Raw genomic sequence first — 18,204 nt, forward strand, 5'->3', positions numbered from 1 at the left:
CGCTCGTGTGAATCCGGCCTTCAACACAGTCAAACTTGTATCAATGTTCCAAAACAGTAAGATGAAGAAGAAAGAACCAGAAGACAGAGCTAAATTCTCTTTAATATTCATTCCAAGCAACAGGAATAATAAACGAGCGCAGAGTAGGGAACGGGGCTACCGATGGGAGGAGTCTTACCTACCTTATACTCCCTCCCACGAGGAGCTGCCTCCTAGAAAGTGTATATAACAAAGTGAGGGTGGGTTTGTGTGTAACATTTCTCTGTAGCTGCAGGCAACAGCAGGACTGGTTTAAGACAACGACACAACTTTGTTACCAGAAATATTAGAGCGAGTGAGATTAACAGACACAATAGGCAAATTTCAGGGGATTAAAATTGATAAAGAAAAATTAAAAAAAGGAGATTAGAGGAATTTGGGGAGAAGAGCGTAATATTGACGGGCGTGGTCTAGCAGCAAAAAGTTATTGAAAGAAATAGAAAAAGGGAGGGGGGGGGGGTACATGTCACACCTTAAAACCGCGCACCAACAACCACCGCGTGGTGCCGACTCACGACTCGCCCCAATTTATCCGGTCCAGGTTATTAGAGAGAAGAAAAGAAGGGCAAGAAAAATAAAAATCCCAAATCCCACCTTTTAACCAAACTGGATACATAAAAACAAAATTTGGATTATTCTAGAGATGGATTTTTCTCAATCACTTTTTTAAACAAAGTCTTAAAATCATGTGCAATATAATAATATTCCTTCCAAATAAACGTATTGATCGTAAAAGAACTAGTTTAACCAAGCAGGGCAGTCAGAATTCATGGATCTCTTAATCAGGAAAACATGGAGGTACAGAGGCCCTCATGTTTTCCTACAGGCACCCCCAAGAAAAAGCAGAGCAGTCACTAATACCCCACCCCAAAAAAGTTAATTGAATGATACCAAGAAACAATAATATAGGAGGTCCCCTTCACCCCAGAGTGAACCAAAGCCGTCACCCATCTACCCCAACAAGTGCAGTAATCAGATCGGGCGTCTAAAAATCAGCAACACGAAGAGGGTATGACGGTCCTTACAAATCATCCTCTGAACCCCAGAAATCCCACCAACTCCCGTCATCAATTCCAAACTTCAATAGTCCGTTCCTCATTTAGCCAGTCCCTTCCAAGCGCAATTCATGAGGAACAAAGATGGCAGCGACTTGGCATTGGTCTCCTTCATAGAGTTCACATCTCTCAGAAGAGCCCTTTCTGTTCAGCAACATGCGGTCGTCTTTGCAGAAACATCACAACTTTGGGGGTGTGGGGGGGGGGGAGGGGGGTCCATCACTTCGGAGACACCCGTTCTTAGCATAGTTATCAAATCAGGAGCATAAAATCAAGAATATTGCATAGGAGTGTCTCAATGAGAGAGGAAAAAATCCCGGAACTCATTTCTTCATTAGTGGAAGCCTCTCAGCAGCAGTCATTAGGTTGGAGATCACTTTCTGGAGGTACCTGTACCTCTAAGGGTAACCTGGAAGGTAAAGTCTATTTCGGGGAATTCATTAGCGCTCCCTACAAATTAGTTGCATTTAATCCAACCCTTCTGAATTGGACGCGGTCTATTAGAGAGAATACCAAGGACTGTCACCGGAGGGGAAGCAGCAGTCTGACCAGTTCAGGCAAATCTCTCGTGATAGCTTTTGAGGTGCCTTTAACATCACCAGTTGGAAGCAATCTGTTAGAGTCTGTATAACAGCCGTCTCTTGGGATGGAGCAGCAGGTTGTAGCTACAGTCAGTCTCTCAGGAAAGCTGGTGGGGCGCCTCGAGCATCTCCATCAAGAAGGTGTCGATTGGAGTGTCTCCAATGAGTTTGAAAAAGAAGAGGTGTTCGAGACACTTGAGTCCGATGGAACGAAGGGCAGGGAGACGGAGGAGCAGTTTTGCAAACCTTGGGTGAAATGCAGAAGAGATTTGGTTGAGGGAAAAGTCGTACAAGACATCATAAATAATAGCGCCACCTATGGAGTCAACTCAATACAAGGATTTATGAAAATCTACTGGCTGCAGAAATGAATGCACAGAACTCACTCCTACTGCTCACCCTGAAACACCCTGTGGGTGACGGTCTATACCCTGCACATTACACACATTGCTAATACTTACTGTAAGGATTCTTCCTGCTGCACAGCCGTGTCATGAATAGTCTGCAGTGACATTTCACCGATCGTGAGCCCTTCTAAAATAGTTCCTGGTAAGGCTTCGTTCACATCTGCGTCAGGTCTCCATTCCATCTGAGCTTTCAGTCGAAACAGAGTCCTGACCGACACAAACTGAAACCATAGGTTTCCGTTCCAATGGTGACGGATCCGGTGCCAACGGTTTCCTTTGGTCTCCATTGTGTAAGGGTTCCGTCGTTTTGACGTAATGAATAGCGCAGTCGACTGCGGTATTGATTCTGTCAAGACGGCGGAACCCTTACACAACGATGAAAACTGAAACCATTTGCATTGGATCCATCACCATTGAAATCAAAAAGCTCAGATGGGACCTAAAGCTCGCAATCCCGATGCAGATGGAAACGGAACCGATGGTTTCCGTTAGTTTCAGTCAGGGTCCCGTTCCGACGGGAAGCTCCGACGGAACGTCAGTACGGGACTCTGACGCAGATGTGAACAAAGCCTTAAGAACATTTTCCGTAGTCACTACATGTTAGATAATTACCATTTGAACATTTAAGAGGGGCTTCATGTTACCCCACAAGTTCTCACAACGGACACTAGTCACAATACGCAGCACGTTAGATCTAGTCTGCAGCTAATGCCGTCAGTCCTCCTTCTATACTTCAGGCCCTCACCTTCCCTGCTGGTCTGGATACTTCTGCTTGCAGTAAGATTCCAACGATGCGTAGACCTTCTCTCTGAGAACCTCCACATCTCCGGGGTTGGACAGTCCTTTGGCATCTAAACAAAAGCAGGAAAACGTAGGAGATAAATAGAGATAATACAAGGATATGTTCAGCCCCAATGAGGTCTTTCTATACCAGAAGCATCAGTAATAATCAGCGATCTGGGGGCATGGAGCGCCCATGTATCTGGAACTTTATCTGTACATTGAATGCTTTGGGAACTTTCATCACCGATCCTAAAACGCCAATTATCACAGGACGGAATGGACACTTTCATACAGATCGTTCCTAAATGGATGGAGGATAGAGAACCCCATGCAGGTGGCGTGGATCAAAGTGATTTAACTCTTCAGCTGCCAGTACTATCGCTGATTCTTCGGTTCTGGGGCAGTCAGAGTTCCTCCATAACAAAGCTGAACTCGCAGTCTGTGACAAGGTTTACACCATCAGCGCACTCTTTTCTGGAACCAAGTGGCAGGACTACATAAAGTAATGATTACACTAGTAAGACACTTTACCTGGGTTAAACAGTATAATTGCTCGCAGACAGCCTAGTTCAGTCTTATCCATGCGCATGTCTCTCATCTTAGAGACAAGTTCAGTAAGAACTCTGCAAAAAATAGACGTGTATCAGCTGCTCGTATCGGTCATTACAGGTTAGAATTTTTCCTTTAAAGGAACAGTGTCACCCAAATTTTTTTTTTCATGTCAGTTTTATGTTAGTGTTTTATTAAAAACGTTTGTATTTATTTGTGTGTTTGTGTGTTACTTTTTTCTATTTTTTCACTTTTTCTTCCCTACGGGGGCTGCCATTTTTTTTTCCATTTCTGTATGTGTCGATTAACGACACATACAGACATGGAATACGGCAGCCACAGTCCCATAGGGACTGCGAACGGGGCCCGTCCCATCCACTACTGTGTACGCCGTCTGTGTGGGAACTGCGCATGCGCCGCTCCCACACAGTCCAATTTGAAATGCGCGCCGTCCGGCGCCATTTTCCTGTGGACCGGAAGTCGCGGCCGGGCAGTAAGATTACTACTTCCGGTCGCGGCTTCCGGACTTATGCACTTGGACCAGCGGCAGCAGACGGAGCGGACGGGCCGGAGGGAGCCGCGGCAGCAGGAGCAGGTAAGAGATTTATATGTATGTTCGGGTTTGTGTGTGTTTACTACTGTATGTTAAAATTCTACACTGTGCGTTAGCTCAAAAAATGGCGACACACAGTGTAGGAGGTTAGACCGTTCAATCCCCTCGTTTATCCCGGCACTAGCCAGGATAAAGGAGGGGGGGATTCTCAGAGCTCACTAGAGCGAGTGCTTTTTTCCCAATTTTGCAGCATAAAGCAATGTGGTTGCTTTACCACATGCAATGCTGCAATTTTGGGAGTAGCTCCATCTAGTGACCAGCAATGGGAAATATTATAAATTAGAATCTAATTTATAATATTTCCTGACTCGTGAAAAAAATAAAAAAAATTTGAACAATGTTTAATCACCTATACACTAACTGTTTAACTAAAAAAAAAATACATGTTTTGCTGGCAACACATTCCCTTTAAATAATGAACTGCAAAACGTTCCCCCTTACCTGTCAAAGATGGCCCCCACCCCAGCGCTGTGCGCACTGTTACGGTGGACGTGCAGTCCCGTGGCCAGCAAGATGCCGTCTTTCACAGAAATGGAGCGGTGGGAGAAAGACGCTATGAGGAGTTCATTCCATCCTAAGGAGAGACACGGAAGGAGGGTCAGAAGAGGAACGTTCATTTTGGGGCCTTTATTAAAACTTTACCCAAGTATCGGAGCACATATTATTCTGCTGTACTACTATGCTATGCAACGCTTTCATGACTGGATCTCCGGGACAGCCGCCTCTACATAAACCTCGGTATTAGCATTTTGCCCATTGAGATGAATCTGAATTTATTCATCTCTATTAATTGCATGAATAAGTAGTGGCGAAATCGATATAAAGTCCGTTCTTAACCCCTTGACTACTGCCATACACCTATATACATTCCAACTGCCGATGCCACGTGCAGTCGTCACATATATAAAGTTGGCAGTCTGGAACGGGGTTTAATGAATGCAGTGCTGCTTCAGTGTAAGCAGCGTCGCACTCATGTCCGCCAAGACTTTGAGAGCCTTGGAACACACCCCGCCCTGTAGATCGCGCCACACACAACCCCCTGTAGATAGCACCATCTAAGCTCCCTCTAGGAGCAGAATCAACCGAGAAAGTGCTCGTTGGGGACTCCGCTCCTAGGGGGAGCCCCACAACTTTTTCCATCCCCCTGTAGATCGTGACACTTAAGCACCCTCTAGGAGCGGAATCCCAGGTCAGATCGATGTATATGGACAGTGACATCAGGGGCTACTCCTGGAGCGGAACCCCCGGCCAGAGTGCTGCCGATGCTCTGGGAGGGGGATTCCACTTTTACAGTTAGCCCCTGACATCACTGGTTATATATGGACAGAGACATCAGAGACTCCCCCCTATGAGCAGAATCCCTGGCCGTAGGGATTCCACTCCTACAGGGAGCTACAGTGGTGCCATCTACAGGAAGGGGGTGCCATCTACATGGGCAGTGTGGCACTATCTGCAGTGGTAAAATTCATTCAATTTTTTTACGTTCATGAAAAACAGATCGCAAATGGCGGTTAAAAAAGGTCAGACGGCCGGGAAATAGATTCAAGTTTTGAGACACTGATGCAAAACAGCCATGAAAATCTGACAGTTGACCCGTTAACTGCCCGTTTTTATTCACGTCGTGTGAATAGTCTTATAGCCCTCGTCACTCCCCGCTCACAGCGATCCAGGCTGCCGGAGAGAGAAGAGGAGTAATTGTGACAGAGCTGTACAGCAGATATATATAGATCTAGACAGATATAATAGAAATATACAAAAAAACAAAAAAGTGTTTTGTCTGCTTATAATAAAAATTAAATTAAACTAATCTAGTAAATTAAAGCCTTTCGTATAGTTGTGATATTGAAAGTGGTTGCAAAGATATTATCGTTTAAAGAAGTGCATGTCAGAAATGGAAAATTTGACCTTGGACACAGGGGCATCAATGACCCTTGGTCATGAAAGGGTTAAGTACCACATCCCCGAGACAACCGTTCCATCAAGACTTTTCTGATGGTCGATGTCTGTTAACATGATTTTTGTCGGCAACCCCATTCTATACAACAGAAGTATCGGCATTCATTCTCTATGGGACTGCCAGAGATCCTGGGGATAGTGACTGGAGCGGCAGCGCATCCTTGTCCTACCGCACCATTCATACAAGGGATTCAGGACCCCTTTCACGGGATCGATGGGGGTTCCAGCGATCAAATTCTGGTCACCTGCCCTGTGGACAGCTGATAAGTGGTTTTGAGGGGAGAATCCCTTTAAGTCTACGGCCGTCTTACAAATTCTAACCATAGATATAAAATGGCTCTTACCAGCTCTAAGCAGTATAACCTGATCGTCCAATAGCAACTCAGAGAAGTGCGGAATCCTCTTGGCCCATTCAACAAGAGTGAAAAGTTGTTTATCAGCAGCTTGACAGATGTTTGTCACCGGATCACTAGGCTGAGGACAGAGACAGGAGGTAAGTACAAGATCCACGGTGACAATTACAGGTCAAAGATCTAAGGCCGTAACGTTGACCGTTCCAGCCTCTCATGGACATTTTTCTATATTTTCTTATCATGTTCAGCAAGAAAAAAATCCTTCTATTCATGAATGGGAGCAGAGCGGCGCCGGATCATCAGATACTCTGTACGGTTGGAACACACGCACGTGCACACACACACACAGTACTCACAGATCCACCCCCTTCGAGGCTCTGATCACTCTTCTGTTCCACTGCCAGTTCAGCCTCTAAGATTTTCTCCACCGGCATATCCTCGTTTATTGCCCCACTAAACTCCGCCTCTCCTTCACGTTCTCGGCCTCGCTGACGCTCCTCCTGAACCGCTGAGGGGTACAAGAAGAAGGGTAATATCCTGAAGAGCAACATCTGCCATTGTTCACCAATAATTGTATATTCGCTTACGGGCTGATAAAGTTACAGGAATAGCAAATACGTATATAGAACGTTTCATGGTTGGCGACATTGGTTTAATAAAAATGAAAAAAAAAAAAAAAACGTATTCTATTTTTTACGTTGTGTTTAATATTTGAATTGACATTTTTTTAGTCCTGCCGGGGAGTCTATACAGTGGTTCTGTTGTGGTTTGCCACACCATATTATATATATATATATATATATATATATATATATATACCAAAAAACACTACCACGCCGTGCGGTATCACGCTTACATTTTATCTTTCATTTTATCACTGTAAATTTTTATTGAAAAACGTAAACACACATAAAACAAAACAAAAAACACGGCATTTGTATTGCAATATCTGCATCTGCCCAATATATTACTGCCTTTACAGGAATCTGTTTGAGAAGTTCTCTGGTACCCTAGGACAGCCATGGGGGGGGGGGGGGGGGCATACTTAGGCCTAGCCTTTCATGTTAAAAAATTTGATTATACCCCTTAGATGCCGATCTGTATTGTTTTTAAATGGCCCGGATCGGCTGACGGTGGGAATGCGGCGGTCAACCACTACCGGGCACTTAGGTTAATCGCACCAACACAGCTTCTGTGCCCGCGTGACATCAGGGCATACAAATACAGCTGGAAGACCACAATTGGAAGGCTACATCCAGGTGTAGTGTCTAGTAGTCACTCTGTTCTGATAATATATAAATCCACTACCCAGGAGATGCATCTTACCACTGATTTTGAAATTTTCCTGGTTTTATGCAAACAACGTTTAAATCGCTGTGTAACGAAACATTTTGCAACTTTCTCATATAATTACTACACTTTTCAAGATCAGTTTCCATTCACTGACAGCAAGCATCATTGTTTACATTTAGAGGCTGAAAACCTGTCTTGGTCATGTATTGCTCACATGGCTCATTTAAAAAAAAAAAATAAAAAAAAAAAAGGAGTACTGACACATTGTAACAAGCCCTGCACCTGTGTTAGTTGGACATATTTAGGATGGGTATTGAGCCTCTAAGGCCAGGATCTCGCACACGGTTTTGATGCAGTTTTTAAACCAAAAGGAAGGAAAGGTATAAAGAAAAGACGGGTGCACCTACTTTCTTTTGGGTCCACTCCTGTGTTTGGCTAAAATAACGGAGCCAAAAACTGCACCAAAACTGCGTGTGTGATCCTGGCCTAAGTGTAACGCACTTTATGACTATTTTCAGCCAAGACCCTTTTTGTAAACTCTTTTAAAACTGAGGAGTTAGGCCTCATGCACACGACCGTGTTTTTGCGTCCGCAATTCCCCCGCAAATCCACGGGAGAATTGCGGACCCATTCATTTCTATGGGTCCATACACACTATCCGTGTTTTCACGGGTCCCCGCATGTCCGCAAATCCGTGCCGCAGAAACTCAGGACATGTCTTATTACGGGCCGCAAATTCGATGCGGACATGCCCATAGAAGTCAATGGGCCCGTGGGAATTGCGGATACACCTCCGTGTGTCATCCGCAGTTGGCGGATTTGCGGAAATGTTGCTAGGCGACGACCGGGAATGAGTTCTGTCGTCATCCTGTTTTACCTAGGCTTTTTTTTTTTCATCCGCATTTTGCGGATTACATACGGATGAACTGCGGAGGACATTTCACGGAACACGGTCCTGGAATTTGCGGACCAGAAAAACACTACGGACGTGTGCATGAGGCCTTAGGCGTAAAAATGTCGAATACAAAATACATTAGAAACACGCCGGGTACTACAACATTGTGGTGCATTTTCCTTAGTAAATTTTTTCCAATGTTTGCTCTGATGGCAAAGATCAGTCAACATCCGCTACTTCTGGAAATCATTTTAGGCAGCTAGGGAAAGCGAATCTTTTTACTCATTCAATTTGGTTTAAAAGGAAAAAATACTCAGTTTTGTTGTTATTACCGGTAAAGGTAACGGATCCTAATGGAAGACGTCTGTTAACCTTCGTATCAACGCACAAAAAAAAAAAAAAGTTAGTGTGACACGAGTGTGAACAGAGCCTAATAGAAATACTAACCACAATTCTGCCCAAAGCAGGGACAGCCATTTATTTTTTTTCTTGCAGCCACACAAACACAATGCAAAGCTCCTATAGAAAAAGAAAACAAGACAACGTAGCCACAGGTATGTAGTGCCTGGTTATTGACGGCGCAGTTTATACAGGTATTATATAAGAAATGGAAAGAAGAGACATTGAAAAAGACATTAGGGCAGATTTACTATTAAAATGCGCCAGAATTCTGCCGTACATGCTGCGCGCCACTTTTATTAACACCCCATGCACACGACCGTATTCTAATCTATCCCGAAATACTGTCCGTAAATAAAAAAAAATATAAAGAAAAAAAAAAAAAAGAAGAAAAGGGAGGATGCATATGATGTCATCAGAATGTTGCCCAGCAATGCTTCCATAAATACGGACAGTATAGATGCACATCCGTATTTACAGAAGCTTCTATATACTTCTAAGGGAGAGTCTTTGCTGTAATTACTGACAAGAATAGGACGGGTTCTGTAATTTTTGCAGCACGGACACCAGTCAGTAAAAATACTGCAAGGTGTCGTGTGCTCGACAAGGGGCTCAGTGGGAAAGGGATGTGGTTTAAAACGTGACTGCCAAAATTTTGTAAACTCAGCCGACCAATAGATGCTGTAAGGAGGAGGAAAAGTGTCCAGCGAGATGCGCCATATTTATCATACATCGTATTATACTTCCATAAGATCAGTAAATCTGCCCCAGTGTCAGAATGTATTATAGGGTTACATGATAGAATGCAGAGAAACGTAATGAAGACTGATGAAGAACGTTACACCCCGTAAGTCTCCTATAAGAAGGTGGCACGTCCCGGCAGCGAGCGCTCACTTACCCTCCCTCTTCATGCCAGTGGCCAGACACTTCTGGTAGCGGCAGTACTGGCAGCGATTCCTCTGTCTCTTGTCCACTATACAGTCCTTACTGTCCCTGCAGGTGTAGGTCAGGTCCTTGCGGATGGTGCGTTTGAAGAAGCCCTTGCAGCCCTCGCAGCTGTAGACCCCATAGTGTTTTCCTGCAAGACACAAGCAGGTGAGCAAAGCCACGGCCACGAGCGAACGCGACCAATATGGTTAATCCCTAGTAATGGCTGCAGGCGCTTCTATCTGGTGACAAATTCATTTCTAGGTGAACAAAACTTCAATGCAAACGTCCAACTACAACTGTGTTCTGCAACCCTTAGGGGACTACAACTCCCAGCCAGAGGCAGATCCTATTTTTTTGGTGGGAAAAGCAACTATTTAATTAGTACCCCCTTGTCCTTGCCAGCGTTGAGCAGCATCGGCGCGGTCTTACCGGCTTTACGGGCAGCTTGTTGGTTTGGGTGAGAAGCGCTTCACTGCCGGCGTGGGAAACGCACAATAATTCAGTAACATTTTAAAACTTTAGTGAAGAATCTGCAATTTACTGTATAACATGGAGATTCGTGTCTAGTGAAATAGTGACACCCTCCAGAGTGTACCAGCAGCAATCGCTGGGGCTCAGGAGAACATTATACGTCACCGCTCATTCCTCCTCCTCCCGGGTGGCTGCAGCCCGGCAGTTAATGAGCAACGCCCAGCGTCTCTGGCAACCTCTAAAGACGCAGAGTGGCAGTGTGTGCCGGGAGCTACAGCGGGATTACAACAGCAGCAACAATAACCGAGAAGATTTGTGCGCAAAATAACTCAAAATTAGCCCCTCTCCCCCCTGTAATTTAATAGATGCCGGTGACCAGGATCGCTGTAACTTCTCAGGACAATAACGTAAATAAATGGTTGGACGACGTATAGTAACATGGCAGGTGCACGCCGATAACCCGACCCGTCCTTACCAGAGGAGCGGTCTCCGCAGATGGCGCACAGCCGCTTTCCACTGGAGGTTCCTCCATTAGGATGCCCAGTCATGACTCTCATCCCCAGGGGGGGCTTCACATCTTCTGAGCAGTTTACAGGATGAAGGCCGGAGAGGTTGACTGTAGAATTTATCTGTAGGGATAGGAATATAGAGATTTTTTGTATTCACATCTAACAATTTAAGAGGCGCAAACTCAAAATGACGTCTACCGTTCAATATAAATCTATACACCGATCCCATTTAGGGCTCATTCACACTTCCGCATTTCTAAATAGTATTACGTCCAGATTTTATTATTGAAAAACGTTGGCAATGGTTTTATACACACTTCCGTTTTTTTAATGATTGAGGGTCTCGATACGAGTTTCAGACTTGATTGAGACACCGACCTCCGTTTCTACAGTAGACGTAAAAATCAGGTCAGGGAGTCAGTGAAGACCACGCGAGCCAACGGCAGATTGGAGCGGCTACCCATGAAATACAGCAGAAGGTAAGTGGACGCAGATCACACTACATGTCGCAATATATTAAAACTGGGGGTTTAGGGGGCGAAAATAAATCCACTTTTAGCACAAAATACGGAACAAGAACAGATACAATACGGAAAAACAAAAACGGAACTGTAAACCAATAAGGATCTGTATTGCTCATCCGTATTTTCATACACAGGTGTAAAGCGCCCTAAGGCTGTGTTCACATGGCAGTCAAAATGCCTTTTTTATTACATGAATCGCGGCAAACCACGCATTTTAACCACATCGTGTGAATCCAGCCTAAAAGCCACTAATAGGTGAAGTGAACAATATTATCTGGTTACATTGGCGGCTGTCAGGGGGTGTTGACATGGAGGCCAAGTCCCCACCTTGAACTATTTGTCATGTTCCTCAGACAATTCCAGAACAATGTTTGCGTTGTGGCGGGGGCATTATCCTGCTGAAAGACAGCACTGCCATTAGGGAATACCGCTACCGTGAATGGGGTCCTTGGTCTGCAGCGATGTTTAGGTAGGTGGTACATGTCACATCCACATGAATGCCAGGACCAAAAGCTCTCCCAGCAGAACTGTCATTTTCCCATAATGCTTCCCGATGCCATCACTTCCCTTGTTAAGCGACGCACACGCACTCGGCCACCCACATGATGTTACAAAAAAAAAAAAACAAGATTTATCAGGACACCCCCGTCTATTGCTCCACGGTCCAGTTTCTGCAGTGGACAGGGGTCAGCATGGACTTCCGACTGGTCTGTGGCTACAAAGCCCCATATACAGTAAGCTGCGATGCTCTGCGTGCGCTGACACGTTTCTATCATAGCCAGTAGTATGTTTTTCAGCCATTTCTGCTACAGTAGCTCTTCTGTGTGATCGGGCCAGACGGGCTAGCTTTCAATCCGCATCAATGAGCCTTGGGTGCCCTGACCCTGCTGCCGGTCACCGGCTGCCCTTCCTTTGTCACTTTCGGTAGGTACGAACCACTATATACCAGGAACACCCCACAAGACCTGACGTTTTGGAGATACTCTGACCCAGTCGTCTACACATCACAACTTGTCTCGTCAGTCGCTCAGATTCTTACACTTCCCATTTTTCTGCTTCCAACACATCAACTTCAAGAAATGACTGCTCGCTTGCTGCCCCACCTCTCGTTCAGGCGACATCGTAACCAGATCATCAACGTTATTCACTTCACCTGTCAGTGGTTTTACCTTTACGGCTCAGCAGTGGACAGAACATGTCAGTAGTTTGTTTCTTGGTCTACTCTTATCATCACGGTTCACATCCCGTACAGATTCTTAATTAGATCTTCATAACGTCCTTAATTACATGATTTGAGAAGTCTACAAAATGCGGTTAGAGATCCTTTAAGACGACCTTCAGGCAGGACTGATCGCCAGGAAATCATCAATACATACATGACGTTGGGCACATGATATAGAGGTTTCCATTGAAGTGCACCCCCCGCCCGGGCACCATGAAAGCAGCACAATTACAGACGGATCTAATATAATTTCCCATGAAGCCACCCAGTAATTGTCTAGGAGTCAGTGACCTCCGAGATCACGAGCGTGAAGTCACCCGTTATCATCGGAGCTTTCCAGGAATGTAATTATATGTGACGGACAGGAGCTCATTACGTCATGTGATCATGACCACGACACTGGCGGCTCCGCACAGTAGAGGTTATGTACCAGGGGTGAGAGATCTCCAGCCAGATCCCTTATATTATATGACCGCACACGGACCTGCAGAGTTGTCACTCTCGGACCTGTACGGAACAGATAATGCTGTCCGAGAACGTAACCTCCTTGATAAAAGAAGACGAAAAACCCTGCATCCCCTCCCCCCACCCAAACAGGTAAACAATAATCCACCATGGCCGCTGCACACAATGGAGACAATGCGGCTCTCATGTTACTGTTTGCACCGGATCTCATTCATCCTCCAGGATACGCAGCGATCGGAAACATTTCCCAATCAGTAAAGGATTGTTAGAGGGGCGGCGGCGGGGGCTTCATAATGGGGTTAATAGGACGAGCACCGGAACATGGCAGAGTACACAGATAGGAGGAGACCCTGAAAGAGTGAAGCACAGGGAGTCGGCTACAGCGGCTCGTTCTGTGGAGGTCTGACTCTAGCGTATATACGTATATAATAGACAAGCCCGTCACACAATCTATACTGACCCCAGACGGCCGCTGTCACGTGACTTACACCGTTTTATAAATCGCCCCAATGTGTGTAACAGAAAAACTGCATTTGTTGCCCATAGCAACCAATCACAGCTTTCATTTCTTACGGTGCACCTGAAAAATGAAATCTGCGCTACTATCGGTTGCTATGGGCAACACAGCCAGCTTTTAACGTTAAATCGTTCTATATAAAAATCTCCCGCATTGTTTTCGCTTGATATTTTGTCGACTGTTACAGATCAGGCCAGCGTTACACGGCGGCTTTGGCGGTGAAAGATCGGTGTCGCACTCTGTACATCCCAGTAATGTAAGTGAACGCGGTCACCACCACATTTGTAATAAGTCCAGCGGGTTTTAATTCCTTGTGTCTGAGGTCGGCAGGACGACACAGCCATCTTTCCCCGCACGACCTGTGTTCCGGCCAAAGTCGCCGTGTAGTCCGAGCCTAAATCCCCACCTACATGCAGCTGTTATGGGACTCAATGCCTTATTATAGATGGCGACCGTCACCCTACAAAACGCTCGTGGTGTCGACTCCTTAAACCGAACATTTCACTATTATTGCAACCTAATGGCAGTTAAGGGGTTACTCCACTCAAAAACTTAAAATTCAGCTTTTTGGTCACGGAGCTCTACAAGCCCCCAAAGTTTAATTTACCTGAATGGTGTCAGTACAGAGACCCCCTGCACGCCGGATGGACGCGAGCGCCAATGTGCGAGGAGAAACTGTGTAGATAGGTTTATGGTCTCTTAATTCTGAGGATCATTGGGGGGGGTCCTGGCAGACGGTTCCCCATCGACCAATAAGCGGTGGCATCCTAATAATATGCCATAACGTCCAATACTGGGGGAAAAACCTTTAACCCTTTCACAACCGCAGATCTGTAGATCTACGTCGTGAATTGGTATTTGGATATGGCGCCCGCTCACAGGCAGAGCAGGTGCCTTAGATGCCGGGTCTCTCCTGTGTTGCACTGCAGGGACCCAGCAGCAATGCTTGCGATCACAGCAAGCATTTAACCCCTCAGATGCTGGTGTCAGATGTGCCCGCCGGCATCTGAGGTGTTTACGGCCCCTTCACTTCAGGGCCAGTCACCGGCTCGCGCACGGCGAGATCACGGGAGCCAGTGTATTCCTCTAGCATCTGGGAGCCTTATGGATGCTCCCAGCCCTGCTAGACGACGATTACTATTGAGACCTGTCGGTGGCAGGTCTCAATAGCAATGCACTGATTTTGCCATAGACTGCAATATTGTGATATTGCAGTCTATGGCATAAGCGATCTAATGATCACAGGTTAAAGCCCTCTAGGGGGGGGCTAAATAAAAGGTTAAAAAAAATAAAAGGTAGAAAAAAAAAATAAAATTGTTTTTCAAACTTTCCCCTTTTTTTTTTTTTTTTTTTTTGAAAGCTACTAAAACAATACAAATTTGGTATCACCGTGATCGCACTGATCCGCAGAAGATAACGTGTTACTTTCACCGTACAGTGAACACTGTAAAAAACGAAACCCATAAGAAAATGGAGGAACTGCTGTTTTTTTCCCAATTCCACCCCATTCTCAATTTTTTTCCAGCTTCTCAGTACATCACACATAATATTAAATAGCACCATTAGAAAGTACAACTGGTCTCGTAAAAATTAAGCCCCCCATATGGCTGTGTCGACGAAAAAATATAAAATAGTTATGACCTTTTGAAGGCAGGGAGGAAAAAAATAAAAGCATAAAAACGAAAAGGAGACTAGTCCTGAAAGGGTTAAAGTGATTATTGTGTTATGATAAATCCTGCAGTTTTCTTAAATACTTTGTATCAATTCCTCACCAATTTGATGACCTCTGCTTGTTGTCAGTGAATGCAAACATGGATGTTTACATCAAAAGTCTGAACCCAATCCTGATCTTGTCCAAATGACATCGGTAAAGAGCTCGTTATAAGAGGGAGTTCTGATAAACTGTAACAAACCATTCACCGGTGTCTATTGGACATGATCAGGACAAGTTTACAGCCTCAGGCCCCAATGCACACTTCCGTGCCCGTAACCACGGTCCACGATTACAGGCACGGCCGGCGACAGACACCCGCATTTTCGGCCTGTGCTCCCATATAAAGTATGGGAGCACGGTCGGTAAAAGAGCAATAGATAGGACATGTGCTAACCTTTGCGGAGTCTTTCTACGGCCCGGACAACTTCCCGCAAATATATATGGGAAGGTGTCCATGGACAATAGAAGTGAATGGGTCCGTAATTACAGACTATAATCACAGTTCGCAATTACGGACGAAATCTACGGTCATGTGCATGGAGTCTCAGTACAAGAATGTCCACTTTCACAGATAGCAAGCAGAGATCTTGAAAACAGAAATAATTTTACAATAGAAAAAAAAAAAAAAAAAACACAACGTGAACATACGTAAAGTCTCCTTAACACCTTTTAACGATCATTACAAACCGTACATTTCCGAGCGGGTGGTGATAATCGCACAATGTAAATGCACAAAACAATCAATGATAAAACGATACGATTGTCGACTTGAATTTGTCACTATGATTCGTGAAGTCATATAATACGAGGTTTTATATCCGACTCATCCTGTTTAAGTCAATTTCCGTACTTGTTCTCCAAAATGGCGTCGTATCAACGATAAACGTAATGATGGAAATCTCAGATACGCTCAGCCATTTTTCATACCCCTGATCGCTCTCCCTGCAGAGATGGATCCCTTTATAGAAAGTCTACACAAACATTGGGGAGCGCATCACTAACCTGGGGGCTGCTGACAGGTCCGTACCCTATAGATGGGGTGCCGGGAATTCCAGGGGAGCCCACAGCACAGTTAATAACAGGATAAGGGGAGCCAAGACTTCCGAGAGGAGAGTTCACTGAGGAGGTCATCGCAGATCCAATCATGGAAGGGTGTAAAGGCGCGCTAGGAGAAGGGGTGTCACTCAATGGGTGTCCTAAAGGCGGGCTCAGCGATGAGGTGTCTGGGCTTTGACAAACTGTGGAAAGAAAAGAGTTAACAGAAAACAAACATTACAGACAGCAGCACAAATCTAGTTTGTTACAATGTATCAGTGCACAGAAAATATATGAGCCTGGAGGGCAGGAACAGCAGGGGATTGCCTAACCTGGATAGAAAAGTGGAAAAAAATACTTTGCTGCGAGGAAGGGCTGAGCGACTATGACCTGAATGAAAACCACCAGTAATTGAACATGTAACCTCGATTACGATTAATGAACGATTATTTAGGCCACACCCCTTTTTACGTACCACGCCCCCCCTATTTGCACGCTAGGCCTTGCGGCTCCCTGCTCTACCATTGGATTCAACTGTATCTGCGTCCTGAGGAAAGCGGGAAAAGATAAATCAAAGAAACAAACGCGCACGATGAGGTCGGTTAATTGCGCTGAATTTCAATTAAGGGGTTTTTGTTTAATTGCCCAGCCCAACAGCGAGGAGTGTTAGGTCAATAAAGGTTTTCACCCTTTGAATTTGCCAAATCATTGACAGCAAGCAGAGATCTTCATGATGAATCAAAACACAAAGTATATCTTAGGTTCTATTCACATGCAGTTTAGGGGCTACGTTTGGCACATAAACCGGGGAAATCTCCTGCCACGTGCGTCAAATATTAAGCCTGTTTGCCTCTGAAGACCATCCAGTAACATCACCCACCGGCTGCCATGTAGACATTACATATATCGCATGGTATACATTATTTGTAGTGGCCACTGTATAGGAAATCATAGCAGACTACACGGGACACTATTCTGACATCCGCCGTCTATAGGGCGACCAATCCAGCGCACCCGGCGCATAGTGAACATGGTGTGAACAGATACTTAGAAAGCTGAACATCATTATACTTTACTTCTATAAAAAAGTTTTTTCCCCCCACAAATAACACTTAGGAGATGTCAATAGGATATGAACTAATAGCCTATAGCTGTAATATCACATAAATTATATATTGGACATATACTAGATACATTATATACACACAAAGATCAGCGTCACATCCCAGATACTGCAACCTACTATGTATGTGTAGTACTACTACTCCCGGCATGCACTGTGGCTCCCTCTATCGTCTACCTGTAGTACTACAACCCCAGCATGCCATATGACCCATCTATCTGTAATTCTACAACTCTCAGCATTCTGAGCCCTTATAGTACTACAACTCCCAGCAGACAGGCAGCCAGGTCACCTCGGATGCTCACTGTATAGATTAGTACACACAGTATATCGCGATATAACGAAGCCCCGGGACGCACACTTACCCCTACTGTCCCCCATCCCGTCCAGGCCGCACACAGCTCGGTGCTCACGGCCGCTCACAGAGCAGTTCTCTCTCCCCTCTACACACAGGAGAGCAGCGATCAGTACATTATGTTAATCAGTCTGCATATTAATGAAGCGCCGCCGCCAGTGACGCAGTTTCCGGGGTCTCCTGCGGTCACCCCGCACCGGACCCGCTGCCACCAACTCTCCCAGCGGCCCCCGCGGCCCCAGACTGGTGAGGAAGCGGAAATTCCGCCATCATTGTACACCATGAGGTGGGTGCTTCCTTTCAAGGGGCGTATCATCTAGTCATTTAGCAAAACTGTGTCGACAATACCAAGGAAAATCGAGATTATCAGATGTAGAGCTGAACGGAGATTGTCGACAACCGTGAGATGTCGCTGT

The 18,204-nt window shown here is 45.3% G+C and overlaps 1 protein-coding gene across 2 annotated transcripts; it reads right to left on the reverse strand.

Annotated features, from left to right (window-relative positions):
• Window positions 1–495: 495 nt before the first annotated feature.
• On the reverse strand, window positions 496–18,048 carry RXRB (retinoid X receptor beta). 2 transcript variants are annotated; one of them, XM_075836493.1, is made up of 11 exons: window positions 17,799–18,048; window positions 16,278–16,513; window positions 10,800–10,953; window positions 9,822–10,001; window positions 8,972–9,043; window positions 6,693–6,844; window positions 6,328–6,457; window positions 4,469–4,601; window positions 3,397–3,488; window positions 2,828–2,933; window positions 496–1,921 (listed from the first exon to the last, which is right to left on the reverse strand). In XM_075836493.1, the coding sequence occupies exons 1-11, from the start codon at window positions 17,812–17,814 to the stop codon at window positions 1,774–1,776; spliced, it is 1,419 nt and encodes a 472-aa protein (XP_075692608.1). In that variant the 5' UTR covers window positions 17,815–18,048; the 3' UTR covers window positions 496–1,773. The 2 variants fall into 2 exon arrangements, with proteins under 2 accessions (XP_075692608.1, XP_075692609.1); XM_075836494.1 differs by lacking the exon at window positions 8,972–9,043 and having other exon boundaries at window positions 17,799–18,047.
• Between the last annotated feature and the right edge of the window lie 156 nt (window positions 18,049–18,204).

The sequence above is a fragment of the Rhinoderma darwinii genome, chromosome 8, assembly GCF_050947455.1.
Source record: "Rhinoderma darwinii isolate aRhiDar2 chromosome 8, aRhiDar2.hap1, whole genome shotgun sequence".
Lineage (NCBI taxonomy): Eukaryota > Metazoa > Chordata > Amphibia > Anura > Rhinodermatidae > Rhinoderma > Rhinoderma darwinii.